The sequence below is a fragment of the Myiozetetes cayanensis genome, unplaced genomic scaffold (genome assembly GCF_022539395.1).
Source record: "Myiozetetes cayanensis isolate MyiCay16 unplaced genomic scaffold, myiCay2020 scf5-8, whole genome shotgun sequence".
Classification (NCBI taxonomy): domain Eukaryota; kingdom Metazoa; phylum Chordata; class Aves; order Passeriformes; family Tyrannidae; genus Myiozetetes; species Myiozetetes cayanensis.
In genome coordinates this window covers 29,124,162-29,145,688 of record NW_026087742.1, presented here as the reverse complement: position 1 = coordinate 29,145,688, position 21,527 = coordinate 29,124,162, and the positions used below count along the sequence as shown (strand labels likewise).

Genomic DNA, 21,527 nt, shown 5'->3' with positions numbered 1-21,527 from the left:
CCCATCCTGCACGGCCTTGGAGTTTAGGGTTTGCAGCTATCTCGGTATCCCTCATTTACCCCACCCCCTGAGAACCTGCAGGCTGACAGCCATGGGGCAGGTACAGATAACTTCAGAGACAAGCACATGTCCCCAAAGCCTGCAGATAGAATTTTTTGTGGTATTCACAGCCTGTTTCATGTGTCAATATGAGAGGAGCATAATTACCAGCTGAGAAACTGCAGGAAATAAGCCAAGATTGAATGAACGAAATGGAAAATAAAGAGAAGAGCAGAGGACACACACATTTTAAAACAATTATGGAGGTATGTATTCACATGCTCGTGGGAGCCTGGGAATATATAAGAGATCATGACTGCAAAGGAATGAATTCAAGGACCAGTCTGTGGGGAGTATTTTTTTTCCCTGTGACTTCAAACTTCTGTCGGAGCTCACAGAATTTTAGTCAGCTGGCATGCAATAGAGGTACGACTCCCCTAAGGAAACTCTTCCTCGGCTTACTCTGGAAAAGCTGCTGGGAGAGCCTGGGAGGCAGAAGGCTGCAAGCAGAGGCGAAACCTCCTCCTCATTCTCTTCAAGCCACGGAACAGGTACGTGGAGATGCGTGTGAACGCGGGAGCGTGGTGGAAAGTTGAGCTTTTGACTGCAGGAGAGATGAGGGCTCCAGTGACTTAGAGCTGCAGCCTTTAAAATTAACACAGATGAGGAAGTTACACTATAAATAAAATATTCTGTGTTTATGAATAGGCTGAGGAACTGGCTAAACACACTGTGTAGATGGCTTTATCCACGCAGCTGTATATTTAATCCATAAGGGACTTGCACTGCAGCGAGTTAGATCCCTTATGTTAAGGAGGCACTGGTTAGTTTATAACAACACAGTTGTCATATGCAGAGTTTGTTACTATTCTCCGTGCTTACAGTAATGAAAGGTGGGGACATGTTTGGGCATTTTTTCTTTCTTCATAGGACTTTAGTCTATTTATGGCATCACTGCATTATAGTGCTCTGAACCAGGAGTACTGCAGAGATCAGCACTGTACACTGATTAAATGCCATTCGCCCATCTCTCCGACACTGAATCCTAATATAGCCTTGGGCAAATCACACAGTCTCGGGAAAAATGACCAAAAGGCTGTTTGGCTCATCTGCTCTTCTTACTATCAGCACTGTCATTGAGCTCTCCCTGTTGGAGCAAGAGGTGTGGGATGGCAGGTTTATTTCGCTACTCTTAAGATCTTGTCAGCTTGAATGTCACCTTGGGTGAACAATAACTTACTGAGAGAGTTTTGCTGCATCTGGACTGTTATCAAGACAATTAACATTTAGACAACATTTGGAACTGGTAACGTTTTAGAAAATCCTAATTTTTATAGAAGCCACAGATTAATTTATAAAGACAAAGCCTCTTGTATTTTTTATAAAAGTGCAGATATGTTTCCCTTAAATAGAATCAAAAGTTTGACTTTCCACAACAGTGGAAATCTGATTGTGGTTTCGTTTTTGTTTTATGTTTTTGGTTTTTGTTTTTGTGTGTTTTTTTCCTGGTTTTGTTTTGTTTTGAGTTTTGGTTTGGGTTTGGTTTGGTTTGGTTTGGTTTATTTGCTTGGGGTTTTTTGGAGTTTTTTTGTGTTTTTCAAATAAGATGCTATCATTTCAACTTTGAAATCAACTTATTACTCTAAAATGCTAAAATCCTTTCATTTTCAATAACAAAAATTCACAACTAGTCATCTCTTTTTAAGGTAGATGATTACATCTCATTGACTGTATAGTTGCTTGACCTTTTACTAATAAACGATGGTGGGTTTCAACGGGGGATATCAGTATCGTGCAACCAAATCTATCAGAAGTAATTTTCCTCATTTTGTCTCCTGTCAGGCCATGTAAATTAAACACATCTTTTCCCAAACACTAACTTAACTGTCAATTAAAACAGAAATGCTGAATTTAAAGCCTATTTTTCTCTTTTTTTCTGCACTAAGGCAGTAAAAAATTATTCTGGTTTAGATCCTGAATTTGAGTTTCCCCAGGAGCTTTGGTCAACAGGGGAAGTATTTCATGGTCAGATAGTTTAATCTGCAAATGTTACTTTTTTGCTGATCTGTTTTTATTTTCCCATCTCCTACTGTCCCTTCACCCAACCCATCACTCAAGAAGTCTCCAGGCCCATGGTTTTCATGCAATTCTGGTTCATTTAAATTTTCTTTCCTGGAAAGGGGAGTACAAAAAAATGGTAATAAAATAGGGAATTTGGCTAATTTTGGGTCCAATTAATTGAAGATGTTAATTTTTAGATTTTAATTTTTAGTGGGGAAATGATGTTGCCTAAACACCTAGTACAGGTGCAGATGGAGAGGGGACAGAGAGAGAAAGGACGAAGGCAGCGGCTTCAAAAGATAGGAGAAAAGACATGTTGGGGTTACGAGAGATGTAGAATGCCTTATTTTGACATGTGGACTTTACATCAGAGAGGTATGAGGCTGCTCCTGCCCATGAGACGCTAAGCAATGGCACAAGCAAAATGAACTAGGAGAAGCAACTCCTGGAGATGTTGTAGGGTCTCAAGAGCTGGAGCTGCGCCTCCTTCTCAAAGGCTGTGGCTGAGGATGACATCAGCTATTTATTTTTTTAATAGAGTTAATATTGATATCTCCAGCTCCCTGGTGGGACAAGTCACCAGGGAGCTATTCCAGCTGAAAGGGAACAAGAACTCATAGTGCTCCTGCACTTGCAGTTCAGACCCACTTTCTGAGTCAAGAGCTTGGTTTTTTACTTCACTGATTGTGAGATACTGGATCTGAATCTCACTGAATTATTGATATGGGTCGGAACCAACTCGTGTGTGTGTGTGTGTGTGTGTGTGTGTGTGTAAGGACTGGGCCTAGACCTGCAGGTACATGCTAAGTCCTGCACATAAGGCCTGCTGGGAGCACATGACAGAGCTGGAAAGCCTGTGGCCAACAAGGCTGAGCCCATGGAAAGCACATGGCAGAGCTGAGGCTGAGCTGTCAGCCAAGGCAGAGCTGCCTGGTAGCCCACACACACACGCCTGGAGCCTGTGACTGGCTACTGCACCCCTCACTCTGGCCTGGAAGGTACTGGAAGGCTTGGGAGGGAAAACTAAACTGAGACTCCTCATGAGCTCTCTCTTTTCTTCTGCAACCTGCACCATGTGAATCATCAAATCTTATCAGTAACCATTTTTCCTTTCCTCTGTCTCCTTCTCTCTTTCTTTTCTCTTTCTTTACCCTTTTTATCTCTGCTTCTTTTACTCTTTTCTTTCTCTTGTGGGTAACTTAAAACCAACTAATTGTGTTTTACTAAAGTTGGTATACTGATTCTGTGGACTGGGTCTTTGTGCCAGGTGTTTCAGTGAAATACTTTTTCTTGGTTGTATTTCACTCCTTTAAAATGTTTGCTAAAAAATCTTATTATTCTCACTAAATTGAACTAATTTCTCTTAGAAAAAAGTGTGTGACTCTTTCTCCGGATGTGAATTCAAAGCTATAACAAACCAAAGGTCTTTTAAAAAGTCTTAAATAAAATTTAACCACTCTATGGATCTTGTAGCTTAAAATCTGGAGTGTAATACTGATGTTAACCCTTCTCTGAAGAGTTTGATTCATATGGCTTGACACAGGACTCAAGGCAAAAGCAGTGCCTTAGAAAACAACAGTGTTATGGATGAAGAGACTCTAAGAGGTCTGGAAGTTCAAGACCCATAATCATCAAGATATATTTTTGTCCCTCTGAAACCCTTAGGAAGCTGCAGCAGATTACGGTCCGGCTTTTCCTTCTTGCTCTGGGCCATGCTGTGAAGAGGGTTTGGAGGAGAGGAGAGGTAGGTCTGAGGAGGTGCCCTTGGCTTCATGTGGCATAGGGTGTAATTCAGCTGATGCTGACAGAAAACAAGCAGGCAATGACTGCTGAGGAGACCGCTGAAAAATCAGGGAGGGCCTGATTTCACACAGTCACAGGTGCAAACCCTTTGGCATCAGTGGAATGGGAGAGCCCTTGCTATTTTGTGGGCAAAAAGACCTTGAGTCTCCACTCTGCCTGATGGAGATGAGGCTGGCTGGGCCTCTGAGCAGCCTGGTCTAGAGAAGATGTCCTTGCCCACGGCAGAGAGATTGGAACTATATGATCTTCAAGGTCCGTTCCAACTCAAGCCATTCTAGGATTCTATGATTCTATGACCCAGCCTGTCTGGTGAAGGTGACACTTGCTTTGCAGACATGGCTTACCAAGCCCATACCATGCTAATATTTCAACACCACTTCAAGGTGTAAACTGCTGGGTAGCCCAAAGCACAAAAATATTGAAAACGGGAAATCAGCCAAATGCTTCAGGGTCTTTGATTGCTGTCAGATCCCCTTTAGGAAAGGACAAAGATGGTAAGGACAGTACTGATCTTTCCTGGCGTGGCTGGTGTCCTCTGAGGCTGTGATTTTAATGAAGGAAAGTCCTGAACAGCAGAATCAGTGCATGCCCTTCCCTCCTGCTTTGGCATTTGTTTCTGTCCAGGCTCTTCTTCACAGTTCAGCTGGCACAGCTGCTTGGCCACTGAGTAAAACAGCTTGAGGAACAGAGCTGGCTTATTAAAAAGCACAACCAACAAAACCTCTACTATTTTTATCCCTTCAAATCCAAACTTCCTAAAGTGCTCTGAACATCTATGTGAACTTGCAATCATCCTGGTCACTTGCTGCTCTTCATTTCAGGTATATTAGTACTTCATCTCCAAATAAAAATATCCTTTTTAATTCTTTTTTTTTTTCTCTTGAGGGCCTCAAATAATTGAGGTTTTCCTTGCGAAAGTGTCTGTGCATGTCAAGTGCTATTGCACACTGCTGACAAGGCAAACTCTAAACACAGATCATCCAAAAGGAATTTAAATCTTTAGACACCAGTCCCCAACTTTGACATGAGTTTTCTGCTTATCCCAAGGGGATTGCAGATAGACAGCTTGACTTCAGGAAGTATGCCAAAGGAATCAAGTGAAAACCAGCACTGCAGCCAGCTGCAACCTAGGGAAGCTCAAGACACAGTGTACTTGGGTGAAGGTGATCAAAACTAGTCTGATGAGAGCCCACTCAAGGACAACCAGTTTGGGGTTGTGATAATCCCACTGGCAGGTTGTTCTCTTGAGAATTTAATGTGGACTTTTCTGTCCCTTGCATCTAATCATGCCCTCACCTGTGGCTTTTTTCATAGTGTCTTCACAGCTAGACCAGCAACCTGGTCTAGAGGAAGGTGTCTCTGTCCGTGTCAGAGGGGTTGGAACCAGGTGATCTTCTAACCCAAACTATTCTGTGATTTTATGATTCTATGATTTATGCCTCTCATTTCAGAGTGCATTGCAAAGCAAATGACATGCTAAGAGCCCATCATTGAAAAGAAAAAGAGTTATTTAGTCCAGGACAGGTTTCTGAATTCTGGGCTTTGTATTTATCAGCCATGAATTTTAAACTTTTAATCCTCAAGGGCTGTTTCCCTGAAGATGCAGAGAGATATTTAGGTTCAGGAAGCTACAGTGCCCCCAGGAATAGACACAAACCCCTAAAGTAAACATATTACCATGCCTCATACATGCAGACAGACAGTGGCAGTGGCAATAATAAGTCGCTTATTCCCCTGACAAACCCATGGCCCAATTGTGGCAGATCCTCTGGCAAAAATCTCCCCATTTCTCAATCCTGTCCCAAGGAAGGTCTTCAGGATGTTGCACAGTAGACAACTCCATTCAGAGAGGAGTGCGGAGAAAGACAAGCAGCATAATTAAAACAGACACTGTTCCATTTAAGGTTATTTCACAAAAAACACCTTTTTTCTGAATTTATGAGTGAATGTCTTGGCATCCTGAGAAGCTGAAGAACAATTCCATTGGTGTCAAGACTGAATCTGTTTTGAAGAGCTTTTTAAAGAGATAATAAGTGGTGTTTGAGGATGCAAGAAACCCTTGAAACAAGGTAAATGTGAAATATTCAATCTTTTTAGCCCTGAAGGCTCTAACTTGGCAGTTAAAAGTCTTGCGTGGAAAAGGATCAGACCTTGGGGAGTTTGGTTTTTGTTTTGTGTGTTCTCTTGTATTTGTGTGTTCTCTTCGGCACAGGAGGACATCTGTGTTAATTGTCTAAGCAGTAACAAAAATTACTTGTGGGAGAAATTTGGAAAGTGCTGCTGTTATTAGCTGCAAGCAATATCTATAAAGTAGTTTCAGGGTTATTATTGTAGTAGGGATGGAGGCAAGTATTGTTCTGGAGTGGGAAATGGGAAAACCAGGATTAATCCCTAGTTATTCCATGGTTTCAAATGTTTCTTGGGGCAAATGACTGTTCTTCTCTGCCTTTATCCTCCATTTGTTAAGAGGGCATGCTGATGTGGTTTGTGTACCATGCTTTTTCCAGACATTAAATTGTTTGATACACTTAATAGGTCTACTTAGGGATGATGTACACTGACCCTACTTATATTTCTTAGCTGGGATGAATGATTTTGAAGTATTGTGATGGAAAGCAGTGACACTGAATAGGTTTCAAAGCTCAGTCTTGCTCTCAGGTATGCTGGGATTTTTATCACAGCTGCCAATGGGAGCAAAGTCACACTGAGCAAGAAGCTGCTTCAAGTCTGGGAAAGCCTCAGAGCAGTAAAAGCCTCTTTAGGCTGAGCTGTTGCTGCTGCTGCTCCCAGATTGCTTTTGTAAGCTGTGGTTAGAGACATCAGTACCAGCAGACAGGGCTTCGTGGTGATGCTCTCTGACACCAGGGTAATGGGGGCCCTGTGAGCCCTGAGCTCTGCACTGGGGAAAGGAGGTGGGGCTGTTCAGACCTGTCCAGAGGGTAGGGAAGAGCGGGACACAGTGCTGTGTCACACTAGGTGTTACTGAGGAGGATCTAAAGGTTGTCCAGAGAAAAGTTAATCAGGAAAAGCTCCTCAGCTGGACGGCAGAACTGAAAATCACCCTGGGAAGGGAGTCTTCATGTTCAAGGAGCTTGGGGTGTACCATGACAGCTCAAGGGGAAATAGCCTTAAAAGATGTGTAGATATGGCACGTGGGGACATGGTGCATGGTGGGTTAATGGCTGGACTTGATGATATTACAGGGCTTTTCCAACCTAAATGATTCTAAGGGGCTTACCTTCTTCTGGTCAGAGTCCATGTGGTCTCAAGTTGGAGAGACCACCATGTCCTAGTGCTAGTGTGTGACAGTCACCTTAGAAACACATTGAGAGACAGCATTCTTGCTTACTACAGATCTGTTTTACACAGCAAGCCATTACATCAGATTTTTGTGTTTAAATGCATAATTTCCTGGTTGTTTTATAAACTTAACATGAAGGAAATTTCAAAGCATGTTAAGACCCTGGAATGCACCAGGTTTACTATTTAAGAAGCAAAGGGATGATTGTAGGGTGTTTTTTTTAACTGATGGTGTGACAAGGGAAGACATTGCAGAGTGCACGGGTCACATAGTGTCCAGCAGGATGGTGTCCTGTTGGAGGTAATATCCTCAGCTTAATTCATTGGATCTAAACAGAAAGCTTTTCCATTTGAAGGCTCTTAGTAAAGCCTTGTAAGCATTGGTATGTTTGTCTTTTCTCTCCATCCCAGCAAACTAATACTCAAATGACAAAACTAATTTTCTACTCTTTAGGAGTCATCCACTCCTCTAAACATGCAGAATGAGAAACAGAGAGGGGGAGAGAGAGACAGAATAGGTAGTGGCTTCAGCAATTCCTCCTTCCATAGGATGACTTCAGTGTATTTTGCAAACATTAATTAAAAGGTCAAAAATTTACATCATTGGTGTTGTTTTAGATTGGATAAGCACACTTCTGATCCTGCTACTAACAACCAAAGACAAACTCCAAGTTCTTTAACCTTAGGGTCCCAGATTATCATCCACTGCTGGTTGTTCTTGTGAAATGAAAGTAGTTTGCAATCTGCAAATAGAGTAGCTGTTGTCTAATCCACCCCCAGTTTCTCTCTTCCTAGTACACAACTCTATCCTCTGGCTGGGAAGGGGAGGAGTGGGGCAGGTTCCCATCGTGAACCTGTTGGCAATGCTGTTCAGCAGCTGCCATTGCTGTGAGAGACCATGGCCATCTGCTGCTTCCCTCAAACAGTGACTAAGCAACCGGATTTACAACAGCCAGGAAAAATCCCATCTCTTTTGTTTCCAGCCTCCTGATGCTCTCTAGGTAGAAGCCACTGAGTAACAGTCCATTGATGCAGTAATTCTCTGGCTCATGTACATGGGACTGGTGTGTGTTTGGAGCTTGCCAGATCCAGGCTTGTTCCTGAGATAACTTAAGAGCAGTGCTAGCTAAGCAGTGCTGCATGCCTTCCAGTTGTGAAAGGGTGTCTCACCGGCTCTGGGTGCAGGCAAGACCAGCTCAGATCTGTCAGCAAGAAGCCATACAAATGCAGGCAGAGTCCACATGTTTGCAGCAGAGAGCTGACATAAAGAAGTGACATCCTGAGCTCACATCAGTGCTGACCATAGCCAGAGGCCTCATTAGTGTCTGTCTAGAAACAAGCTGTTTGGAGGAGGAATGCTCTCCTTTGGCTTTGGTTGTATTTTTCTCCCATTGCCTAGTGACAGGCCTCCCGGTGGTGTTTGCTCCTTTTGCAGTTATTTCCATGCTCTTTTCTGCAGTGTTTTCCAAACAGGTAAACTCTGCAGAATCCTTTGATTCACACAAATCCATTCTATTTCATATTTGCCTCTTTATAAAGCATCTCTGCCTGCCCATGGCAGAAGGGTTGGACTAGATGGCCTTTAAAGGTCCCTTCCAACTCAAATTATTCTGTGATCTCCTTTCCAATGTATTTAAAAGCCTGCCCTCATCTGAGATGTGAAAAAACCCTAAGCTAGAAAACTAGAAAAAATGTTAGAAAACCAATATTTGGACAAAATGTTCTCAGTCCATTCTTTAAGCTGCTTGTACTAACTCAAAAATGATGAACATGTAAAAGCTCTTTGGCACTCTGGGACTAGATGAGTAGAAAATATTGTGAATGGAAATGGAAACGGTTCCCAGTGCTGGTTGTTTCTGAGTGGTGCCTGTTCGCTTTGCTCAGAACTTCAAAAACCCCAAAACTCAGAACCCCAAAACTTCAGCCCAGTGGAAAGAAACTGAGCTGGCTCTGTGGGGAGTGTGGGTAACTCAGTCTTGAGTGGCTGTCCTTCTCCATGATACCAGACACACTGCCCAGCATGAGCATCTGGACTTCATTGGGTGGCCTGGGTATCATCTAAGCAGCGGCTGAAATCACACTGGGGCAAACTCATTAAATTCCTTGGACCTTCCTTTCAAGTACTCATATAAATCTCTTTTCGCACCAGATTCAAAGGAATGCAAGTCTACACAGGTAGGTCATTAAGCTCAGAGATGGCTTAATTTATTGCACTGATTTGTCCATCTCCATACCTGGTGATGACCTGGTGCCAGCTTTCGCATGTGTTGGCTGCTGTGTCCCAGCTGAAATCTAACAATAATTAATTTTACCTGCAGAACCATGAAACTGTACATCATCTTCTTACTGGCAGTGGTGAACACAGGAACCACAGAAGGGACATCCTGTGAAATGGTAAGGCTGTCTCTCTACTCAGGCCCCTTGACATCCTGAGAGACGCCCTTGTTATAAGCACTGTACAAACAGCTACAGTCTCTGAAAATGGGAATCCCCCAGGACCAGACTCTCCATGACAGCAGAGATGGGATTTGCAGGGTCAGGGGGTGGTTAGCAGGCTGTTCTTGGGCTGTGTCCTTGTTGTAGTGACAGCACATAAAAGAGGTGGAGTGGGTGAGGTTGGAAGAAGGGTCATTATCTCAGTTTTCTTTAAGGGGGAGCTGGCTAAAAGAAATTTGACCTGATTTCCCCCCAAGACCGTGCAGGGATTCTGTGACTGAGACAGAGCAAGAACTTAGACCTAAAATCATCTCCTTTATATCAAGCCCATGTTCTTTGTGCTTTAAATAAAGTATCTTCTGTGAAATGCATCTATACAAGCCCTTTTGTGATAACAGGGAGACTGACCTCCTCTGCCCTGACACAGCATTGCTGCCAGGGAAGTTGTACCTGGCTTCTGCTGGAGGGAAATGAAGTGACAAAGCCTCTTGACCTAGTAAAAATTTGTTCCTTGAATTTTTGCAAGTACCTGGTACAGTATTATAAATGTTATTCACAGCTGAACTTTCTCCCTTCCCTATCAAAGTGCTTCTGATTGTAACAGGCCATTTAAGAGTACCTTTTTTTTCCTGCACATTGAAGCTGTTCAGCACAAATCCTCAAGAATTTCCAAAATAGGGAAAAAAATTATTTGCTAGCTGTACACAACTCCCTTATGGGACTCATTCCATTCCTGTCCACCCTGACATTTTGCTGCACTTCCTGAATTCCAAAGAAATTAAGACCTAGTATATATAAAAAGATCTTGGGAAGGTGACTGGGCAGCTCAATTCACTGGCTGGAGAAGGAAGACTGATGAAGCCACTGTCAACATGTCAGCTTGGGTCCCATGTATCATAGTCACATGAAGGCTGGGCAAGACATGCAATAACCCAAGTAGATTTGTCCCATCCCATTTCTTGATGGGTCACAGACCAGGCTGACTGCTGAGAAGTAAACACATGCTTGTTTCCACTGCTCCACTGCTTTCATCAAGCAAATAATCCAGGGCTCTACGCAGTTTAACCGGGATAAATTTAGCTCTGACAGAAAACACACTGCAGTCAATGTCTGGGATGCTCATCTGATATAAATTAACAGCTCAGCATTGCTAATGTCCTTGCTGATTGTCTTCCTTCAGAGGATGTTTGGTCCAATGGAAGGTGGGTGTAAATCCAAACACAGCTTAAAGAAAGAGGGAGCTACTGGATTAGCTGATAGTCCATTGAAGTCCTGCATTATCGTTTTTCATCCCAGCCTTACTGTTTTACTTGGTACCTTCCCTGTGGTGACACTTTAGAATAGCAAAAGCTCAGAAATGGAAACTTTCATCCCAAGTCTCCTGGCAGAGGGATGAGTCAGAAACTTATGCCCTTCTCTGACTCACCACTGCTGCTCCTGTCATTGAACTAGAATCTGAAAAGAGGAATTGAATGCTTCCTATGAGACCCCACACACGGGACCGAGATGCACTGATTGTACAAGTTATGGCACACCTACACATTTGCAAGACAACAAGGTACAGCTTAAATGTCCAGAGCTTCTTCCTAACTCCTGTTGCCTTCCACAGGCAGGAAGGGCTTCAACTAGATCCTGTTCACTTCCCAAAGAAAGACGTTTCTACTAATTCTTGTTAACTGGTGAAGGATAAGCTTTGAAATGATTTATGGAAGGGAGGGGATTTTAGGAAATTCTGTTTCACCTTGCACTGAGGTGATGCAAGAATATGTACATAACTGGTTATCATAGGTCAGCTGATGTGGGGTACCTGGGCAAACTGCCAAAGTTTGGCTGTGTAGCTGGGGAGCCATGGACACCATTCAAGTGCAGGTCATTGCCAAGTGGCTCCAGCCCAAATTCTTTGGTTCACATGTTCATGAGCTGATAACAGAGAATACAAGTGAAGGCTTGGATCCAGCTGCATTTTTGTAGGGCTCTTACTAAGGTGGATGACAACTTCCACCCAGTGCTGAGCAGTGAAGAATTGGAGTCAGAATCCAAATGATGCTCAGCTTTTGAACTGTTCGGTCAATTTTTGCCAGCAAATGAATGGAACCAGACACTGAAAGGGTCAAGTGCTCCTCACCCTGCAGTACTTCTTGCCAATAGATGTGGAATAAACTGATGACAGCAGTGGCAAAGATGATGAAGTCAGAATGTGAAGCAAAAGCCTGAGACTTTTCCAGTCTCAGGCTGCCAACCCCTTGGGCTTAGAGGTGAGAGAAGGGGAAATACACCAAACAGATGTTATTTGCTCCAATCCACTGAGATGTGCTTCATCTTTTCTTTCTATTGCTGATGGGAATGACATTCATGCTGTTTAAGCCTCAGGGAGAAAAGATGGTGCAGGAGAGAAGAAATTTAGTGAGGATCAAAATAGTCAGTGAAAAGGAATAAAACTTTAAAAAGAATTATTGGAGGTGAAATGTTACAGGAATAATGGGAGGCAAAATGTTACAGGAACAAATGTCAGACAGTGGGAGGTCCAGATTTGATCAGTCTCTTTTATCACTGGGAAGGTTCCATGGATGTAAATTAAAGACCAAATCCTGCAAGATACTTGGTGATCTGGGACTGACTTCTCAGCCATCAACTTCAGTGAAAGCCGGCCGACTGGCATCAACAGGAGTTGGATCAGGACTTTGCTAAGATGCTCATTACCCGCAAGGAATGGAGGGGGCTCTCCACTGTTGAGGTCTGGCTCAAAGTGTGGGAAGAAACCTGGCATCTGCCTTAGGCTGCAAAGCACCTGCTGCTTTCTCACTCTGTACTTTTGTATCCTTCTGGCTTCTCCCTCTTCCACAAACCAAATAAGAAGAGGCTTCCTTCTTGTGCCTTGGAGCTAAGCCAAGTCTGGGCATATTTTAGCTCAAAATGAGCAATTCTATGGGGACTTTGTAGGAAATAAATAATTTCAGGGAGAAGCCAGAAAATTTCCTTTTTTTTTTTTCCCCTGATTTTTTTTTAATCTGGTTGAGATTTAAGTGAGTTGGAGGGAAAAAAAGGAAGGGGTTCAGGGTTTAATAGTCAGTTACTTCGGATCTTTGGGAAAAGATGTGTCACTGAAGGAATGGGGAGCAGCCTGTGTATATCCAGAGTTTGGATAAGCACTTATGCTTCTCTGGTATATTTTTGTGTGGTCTCCAAAATTTAGATGATGCAAAAGAAATTCACAAAACACTGACTAGTGTCACACTTCTCCTAAACAGATCTGCCACTTAATTCACCTCAAAGTTCATGTGAAACAGAAGGGGTTTAGTATTTTTGACTTTAAATGTTTCTTTAATGTCTGAAAAGCTTTGTGTCATGAAATCTGGATTCTGCTTCTCCAGTGAAGTTATGATTCAACAGATTTCTCTCTTTACTTCTTTCTTTTGTGATCTTTCCACAAACATTACATGCACCAGACACTCAAATATATTCATAGCAAGAGTTTTTCTCCAGTGAATTAAATGCTGCCTAAGCCTTTCACATTCCACTTCCTCACACTGCTCTATGTTCTCCTTAATAACAAAATATAGCTTGACATTTATGCAAGGCTGGTCACGTTCATGTTTCTGATCTTGCTGATGAACATACACTCTAAACTTTGCTCTGGACACAGACTGAGTACTAGCTACAATTACACAGACTCGCATCTGGAAGATGAATTTGACTTTGATGCTTGTTTTTTAATCTGTCTGCTGCTGAGAATTGGCCTGAAAAGGCACGACCCTCACTATACATCACAGCTTCTTCCCTCTCAAAAGCTGGCTTTACGTAATTTGCCTTTTCCATGTTGCATCACGGGTGTCTTGCATGGGTGGTTTCACAAGGCGTGCTCCCCATGCAAGAGGAAGGAAACTGTTGCCTTAGAGAAAGGGTAAACATGAATAGTAGAAGCAGAAGAGTTTGGAGATTTTCATGGGAAATACTTCAGTTGTTGAATAACCCATTTGGTTAAAGATGCACTGCTTAACTAAGCCATGGCTAAAGGAAGACATAATGAAATATCTGAGGTTGTGAATATGACAGGAGAGACAGGATTTGGGCTATAGGATCCTTTTATGTTTTTCCACCTCTTTGCTTTGGGACCCATGCTGCCAACAGAGTGAAGCTCTTCTAAGTAGTACTTAATATTGCAAGTAGAGTTTGAAAAATCTAATAGAGTGACGAAAGTAAGAAAATTAAACACCAGAACTAAAATTAAGAAATAGTGCTTGATCGCAATGAAAAAAAAAGGGCAAAACTTCTTCACTTGGGACTATTAAAATGAGTCCAGGATAAAGGTGCGAGAAGGAGAACATTTAGTAGGTATCATATGCAGATAAAATGCTACTGTTGTGAGTCAGGAATGTCTTTAAAATGAAATGAGTGCTGTTAGCTGCAAAGAAGCGTTCTTGCTGTTTTCAGTGCTCAGAAAAAGTGGTGTGATCAGTATTTCAGAAGAAGGACCTGCCTGGATGCTGAATGTTATTTTCCTTGTATTTAATGCAAACATGTTTTTCATTTGTCGTGTAACAGGCCCTTTTCTCTATTTTTCTGGCAGGCAAACTCACAGGCATTTTGCCGCAACAAAGACCTCCACCAAATCCCGCATGAGCTCCATCTGAACATAAACAAAATAGATCTGTCTGGAAATCTGATTCAAAGCATCCCTGAAATGCCATTATCATTTTACACTTCTCTCCAGTGTCTGGATTTAAGTTCTAACCAGATAAGCTTCATCACGCCTGGAGTGTTTGCACACATGATGAGTTTGCTGGAAATAAATTTAGCCAACAATCACTTATATGAGCTTGCTCAGAATGGAACAGAGGGGATTGGACTTTTACCCAAGGTGGAAATAATGGACTTGTCACACAACAGTCTGTACAATGGGATGGCTGAGTATTTCATTAAACAAGCTCCAACACTGCGGTATCTTTCGTTGGCAGAAAACAGTATTGTAATGATATCACACAAGATGTTTCAGGGATCTCCCAGCCTTGTAGAGATAGATCTTCAGAGTAATATCATCATGGAAATAGAAGAAGGTGCTTTTGAGACTCTAGTGAACCTTTCCAAACTCAATCTCTCCACAAATTCAATTACTTGCATCTCTGATTTCAACCTCAGGCAGCTGGAGATACTTGACCTTAGCAGGAATAGCATTGAGATCTTCCACATCACGAGGTCAGATGATGAATATAGCTTAAGATGTCTGGATCTGAGTGAAAACAAATTGCTTCACTTCCCAGTCTTCCCTCAGGTAAATAAACTGGTAACTCTGAATTTATCAAATAATTTAATCCAGCTCACTGCTGAATCCACTCACAATAAAAAAGATTACATGGAAAGTGAATGGCTAGATGGTTCTTTTCATCTTGATCAGAAGCAAAGTAGAAATACAAGTTCTCCTTATTTATCCCAGCTTGTATATTTAGACTTAAGTTATAATGAAATCAAATCCATTCCAGATAAATTCTTTGAATCAATGTTGTCCCTTCACACCCTTAATCTCAGTAAAAACTGTCTCCAGGCATTTTTAGTAACTTATGACAATGCATTAATGTCCCTAACTGTTCTTGACTTGAGCTACAATGCTTTGCAGAACCTTCTCCTTGACGCTGGTGTGTTGTCAAATTTGAAGGAGCTTTATATTCAAAACAACCATCTTCAGACCCTGCAATCTGACATCTTCTCTAGTCTTCCTAGTCTCAGACTGCTTAATCTACAAAGCAATAACATCAGCCTTTGCAGCATGTACTCCGGATTAGCAAAGCAAAGACTTGCTGGAGAGGAAAGTGGTTGTGTATCGTTTGTTGATTCTCCTAGTCTTCAGTACTTGTACCTAGCTGACAACATGCTGAACACCCTACCAGCATGCAGCTTCTACAAGACTTCTTTGATTGTCTTAGATCTTACCATGAACCCTGGATTGAAAATAGAACTTAAAGCACTGTCAGGACTGGAAAAGTCTCTGGAATATTTGTATTTACATGGCAATAGCTTGATGGATTTAAATATAGACTTGCCTTGTTTTAGTCATCTTAAACATTTAAACCTCTCTGAAAATCAGCTGAACTGGCTGCCTAAGTGGGGTAGTGACTCTCCACTGGAAGTTCTGGACCTAAGGAACAATAAGTTCAGTACATTGCAGAACAGCAACATTTTAGCATTAGAAAATTCACTTAAAAACCTGTATCTCACTGGGAACCCACTCGACTGCTGTGGAAACATCTGGCTTTCATCAATGATACAGAACAAAAATGTCCAGATCCCCAACATGGAGCACTTAACGTGCCAGTACACTCAGAACTTCGGGTATCAGGAAGATACGTACATTTGGAACATTAGACCAGAAGACTGTGAAAAAGAGGATCCAAAGAAAATCAACATCCTTATTATATTAACATTTGTATTGGTTTTATCTGTGATAATCATCGGTGCAGGTTCGTTTTTTTGCTTCCGCAGGCATAACTTCAGCCATCAGTTTAAAGCATAGAAACACAAAATGCCTTGAAAATTAAAGAAAACAGGTGCTACACTGGCAGCATGTATAAATAAAGGGTAAAACTCTCATCTTTGATTTTTAATTGTGGATTTTAAGGTGGTTTTGAAGTGCCCCTGAACTGCACCACTGTAGCGGTCTGTGTTGCAGGGACTAGAAGGAGAATTTACCATGTTTTGCACTTGCTTCATTCACGTGCAGGTCTGCTTAACAAGTTCATACAGTGGTAGAGGAGGCCACTGTAAAGTGCTGCTGTTGTTTTGAGGGATGTGTAATTTAAACCAGACCAAAAGAAAAAGCTTTCTAACCTTGAGACCCGAGGCTTTCCACTAAGCTCAGAGCTCATTGATTACATCAGCCACATAGGAAATCCCTTCTCAAAGTTATGTGCCTCCATCTGATATTTTGATTTGGGCTGGTCTGAGCTTTGTTTCTTCCTAAGTGGTTAGCTCCTAATACTTCTGAAACTGCAATCATACAAAAATGAGCCAGAGTGGGTCAAAGCACAATCTTCACTCCTTGCAGTTGGTTGAAAATTTCTCATGAGTTCCAAACCCATGAGAATTTAGCTAAAAAAAAAAAAAAAAAAGGAAATGACAGTCTATTGTGCTCATGGCTGCCATCTAAAAAATGTTTGTTAGGATGTTGCTCCAGTCACAAGGGCTAGATGTGAGAGGTAGATGACGTCAATTAGTCCTGGCCCTTATTACCCATGAGGGATGTAGAAGAAGTCTCAAGTATGAAACAACTGCACTTTACACTACCCAGATCTGCTCAGAAGCTCACAGGTCCACAGTTCAACTAAAAGAGGAGAAATTTGCCCCTCATGTGCAATGCATATTTAACTGGGTTTAAGGTGAAGAAATTAATCTCCAGCGTGAACACTTTTTAAAAGAAAAATCTTGGAGATGAATTTCAACCAGCTATCATTGGACTGAAATCTTTATATTTCTGAGGAAAACTGTTGACAATTCACTGCATACAGTTGCATTTCAATGCAGAAGAATAATATATCTATTTTTAAAGGTCATAGGATTTAGACAACAAAAGGGACTTTAAAGATACTGCTGTGAAATGATACACAGGGAACCTAGTCCTGAGACATTATTCAGATCAGATATCCACTGTCTCTCCCTAAAGAGATATTATGGCCTATAGGATGGGCTGCAAGAAAAGTTATGTAGATCCTCATTCTATGATGGGTTTAATGTGGCTAACCTGTTCCATTGCTAAAAGCTGACACTGAAACACCTTATGTTCTGTACCCTGACAGAAAATTCGCCATTTTGAGGTTAAGAAAAGCTCACCAACAGGGGGAGCCTGACCTGCTAACAGGGTCCAATGGCTTTGAAAGGAACTGTATCAGGTTTTCTTTTCATGCCAGTAACTGTACATTAAAACATACAAGAGTAAGAGAGGTCAAACTGAAACCTGTCCAAGTAAATAACTCAGAGTCAAATTGCTGCTCCATACCTGTTTCTTCCAGCTGGTGATTGTCAAAATTAACACACTACAAAAAGATGTATAATTCTATTTTAAAGCATTTATGTAAGAACCTGGCTGGTGATTTTCACTGTGGAATTTTGCACAATAAAAACATCTTTGAACTTTGTAAAAAGCACAGGGTTGTGAATATATTAAAGCACCAGCTTCTAATGCTCCATAAATTAAAAGAAAAGCCTTCATATTTTTCTGTGGTGTTCAGACTTCACCTCTTACCTCCTGGCCCTGGAGCAGGTACAGCTGCTCCATGTCTCAGAGTACGACCAATGGAGAACAAGGAGATCTAGTGAAGATGGAGGCAAAACTCTGGAACAGGTTTTCCAGAGAAGTTGTGGCAGCCCCATCCTTGGAAGTGTTCAAGGGCAGGTTGGATGGGGCTTTGAGCAACCTAGTCTAGTGGAAAGCGTCCCTGCCCATGGCAAGGAGGTTGGAACTAGGTGGCCTTGAAGGTGCCTTCCAAACCAAATCACTCTGTGATTCTACAAATTTGCACAAAACTTCAGCAGCAATAGGGCCTGATCAAACATCTACAAAAGCCCATGCTAATCCTTGGCTCAAGACCTTATTCTTGTAGGAAAACGTTTGCACAAGCAGCAGCCACAGGAAAGCCCGATGCTGAAGTGGATGAGCTTTGCCTTTGGTGTGAAGGCAGAATGAGCTGTGTGCCCAGACATGGGCTGATTTGCCATACACTGAGTTCACAGCTTTTGTGTCGAGCATGGCAAGATTGTATCTCCTTCTGAGAGCCAGTATTGGCTTGATTAGCATCAAGCTGGAATTAGTTAAATATCTGATGACAGAGTCAAACCACTTAAATTAGTAGTTTTAACATTACTTTTGTTTGGGTCTCCCAATAGGAAATGCTTGTTATTACTAAACATCTGGGACTAATTAGACTTCCATTGACTTCCTTGGGAGCAGCAACAGTTTTCTTAAGAATAAGTCTCAGGAGCAAAATGCAGCATGGCTTGTTTGTATTTCTCTGTTAGCAGCATAATAAACCAAGAAGTGACATGACCCTGCTCCAGGTAATTCTGTTATTTTTGGTGGGGTGAGGAGCATGAAGGCAAGAAAGTATGAATAAAATAGAGAGGAAAAATGGGTAGAAATGTGATCTCTACATGATATTACTTCTCAAAATAGGGGTATGTAGATGACAGCCCCAGTATTGCCTTTTCTGTTTGTTACTGTGTCTGTATCTTTCTGTCAGTCAGCCCCATTTTCCTAATAGGTTGGTGTAATGGTTTAATGAAAAAGGTTAACCCTATCCCAGCCAAAACCAGGATAGTAGGCACAATACAGGCTGTTTTGACTGTAATTTTGCAATAACAATTTTACACCCTCAGTCATTATTTTTCATAAAGTCCTTGCAACAAACTCTGTTGAGGCAAAAAGAGTTAATACTACTAAGCCAAGGATATCCTTCTGGGACTCTGGGGTATGTAATAAAGTGTTTGGGTTTTATTCAGCCAAGGCATTTTTTTTTTTTTTAAATTGCTGCATGGAACAAGTGCCTTCCTCTTTGCAGGTGTTTGCATAGGACAGGACAACAGAATCGTGGAATTAGAGAATGGAAAGGGACCTTAAAGATCACCTAGTTCCAGCTTGCCTGCCATTGACAGAGACACCTCCCACTACATCAGGTTGCTCAAATTCCCATCCAACTTGGCCTTGACCTCTTCCAGGGATGGGGCATCCACAACTTCTCCAGGCAACCTGTTCCAGTGTTTCACCACTGTCTGAGTAAAGAATTTTTTCATAACATCTAATCTAAACGTGTCATCTTTCAGTTCAAAACGGTTCCTCCTTGTCCTGTCATTATCTGCCCATATAAAAAAGTCCATCTTCCTCCTTCTTATATGCCCGCTTCAGGTACTGAAAAGGTGCAATGAGGTCTCCCTGAAACCTTCTTTTCTCCATGCTGAACAAATATTTCCTACCATGGTTTGCTGTGTTTTTTTCCCCCAAACAATCCTCTGCAGTGGGATCACATACAGAAAAATAGTGGAAAAACTAGAAACACTAGAAACTCTAGAAACAGAGACAGGCCCTCAAAGTTCAGCAAGTCAGGACTCATACTGACCATCTGTAGAAGGTCAAGTCTCATTTTCCAGAGATATTGGCTTTTTTTTTTCTGTGAAGCCAAGACAATACCCTAATAGAGCACCAGAGTCTCGGGCTACAGATCTCTCTGCAGGGCCCCTGCTCAGCCCTGAACTACCCACAGTATGCAACACAACTAAGGGCTTCCTAATATTTTGGGAGCCCAAAGCATTTGCTTTCCTGTTCCTACCTATTCCCCATGCCATTCAGTATCCTTTTATTTTTCTGAGGAGAAACAAACCAAAACCACAAGCCGAATCCCCTGTATCTTCATGAGAAAGAAAACAGGTCTTACCTTGCACAGCAAGGTAACCTCTGGCCATATTATTTTCTATAAACAGTTACCAATTCTGTTTGTGCACAGACGTGCAAAGGCACAGATGCACATAGGCTAGTCTAAGAAATACATCACTTCAGGTTTAGCTTTGTTTGACCTAAATTAGAACAGCCTGTGCTACATGATCATTTGTAATAACAAACATAAAAAATAAATAAAAAATGCATTTAAGCTGATGGGACAGAGCCTTTACTGTGTTTGTGGATGACACCAAATGATCAGTGCTTGTTATGTTGGGGTAGAGCTGTTATTTAGAGGAAGCTTCCGCATCATAACAATGGTCAGAGAGAAGCTTCGTGATGTTCAGCTAAGACCTGCACCTTGGACAGAACAAGCTCATGTAACACTGCAGTCTAGGGACAAGATGAATGAAAATTATCTTTGCAGAAGATGATCTGAGGGTCTGAAAGGACAATAAGCTGTCCATGAGCCATCATCATGCCCTAGTTACAATGAAATACAGCTACATACTAAGCGGTATTTTCAAAAGCTTAGTTAGAAAGTCAAGGAATGCTGTTACTCCCCTGTATTCAGCACATCTAACACCACATCTGATTACTGTCTCAGGCTGTTGGGTCTCACAGTACGGCAGAGAGACTGACAAACTGGGCTGAATCCAGCAGAGGCCACCAAGATGGTCAGGAGGCTGAAGCATATGATATCTGAGAAAGAGATGGAGAAAACTAGGTTTATTCAGCCTGGAGAAGAGGAACTCTTGGAGGAAAATCTTTTTTCAATACTGGATGGGCAGTACAGGAAGACAGCGTCAGCTCCTCCCAGGAGGAGGGAGTATTCAGTTCAAGCACAAGTTGCAACCTCTGAGAGTTACAACTGCAGATGTTCACATTAAGCATATGGAAAAAATTCTTCATAATAAGGGAGGCCAAACTGTGGAAAATCCTTAGAGACTTTCAAAACTCATCAGGGCAAGGCCCGGAGCAATTCTGACACTGAAGCTGACCCTGCTTTGATCAGGGAGCTGGACAGGAGCTCTCCAGATGCTCCTCACAATTTGAAGTATTCTCCAATATTTGCAAAACTAAAATGGGTCATGCACTTAGGTGAGGAATAGAGTAGCAGAGAAACTTAGCCTGTAAATGTTGTCTGCTCCCTGCGCTGAAGTTGTGAAGGGATTTGGCAGTAGAAGTGTCCAGAGAGATGATAGAAGTGGGTGATGATGTCACATGTGGGCAGAGCTAGTCAGATTATGGAGGTCTGAGTTCACATAATTTTTCATTATTTTTCTTTTTTTTATTATTATTTTTCCTTTTTATAGATCAAAATTAAAAGTAATATTTCCAGAATTTTCCATGAAAATTCTGAAAAATGGGTATTTGGGAAATGAGTCTTTTGTAAGGACAGAGATTTGATTTGAATTGAGATATTTCTACTGCAGCATGAACATTCTCATACAATAAAATAATAATAAAAAAG

At 41.8% G+C, this 21,527-nt stretch overlaps 1 protein-coding gene across 1 annotated transcript; it reads left to right on the top strand.

Moving 5' to 3' along the window:
* Positions 1 to 464: 464 nt before the first annotated feature.
* Positions 465 to 21,284, top strand: LOC126649515 (transforming growth factor beta activator LRRC32-like). The gene is made up of 4 exons (XM_050333724.1): positions 465 to 590; positions 9,522 to 9,597; positions 14,207 to 16,091; positions 19,182 to 21,284. The coding sequence occupies exons 2-4, from the start codon at positions 9,526 to 9,528 to the stop codon at positions 19,238 to 19,240; spliced, it is 2,016 nt and encodes a 671-aa protein (XP_050189681.1). The 5' UTR covers positions 465 to 590; positions 9,522 to 9,525; the 3' UTR covers positions 19,241 to 21,284.
* The last annotated feature ends 243 nt before the right edge of the window (positions 21,285 to 21,527 follow it).

Excerpts from the sequence above, each read along its gene's own strand:
- LOC126649515 (XM_050333724.1), top strand. The coding sequence starts at position 9,526 with ATGAAACTGTACATCATCTTCTTACTGGCAGTGGTGAACACAGGAACC. Across the intron at positions 9,598-14,206 it reads AAGGGACATCCTGTGAAATG|GCAAACTCACAGGCATTTTG; the intron begins GTAAGGCTGTCT and ends TTTTTCTGGCAG. Across the intron at positions 16,092-19,181 it reads TGTGATAATCATCGGTGCAG|GTGTTTGCATAGGACAGGAC; the intron begins GTTCGTTTTTTT and ends TCCTCTTTGCAG.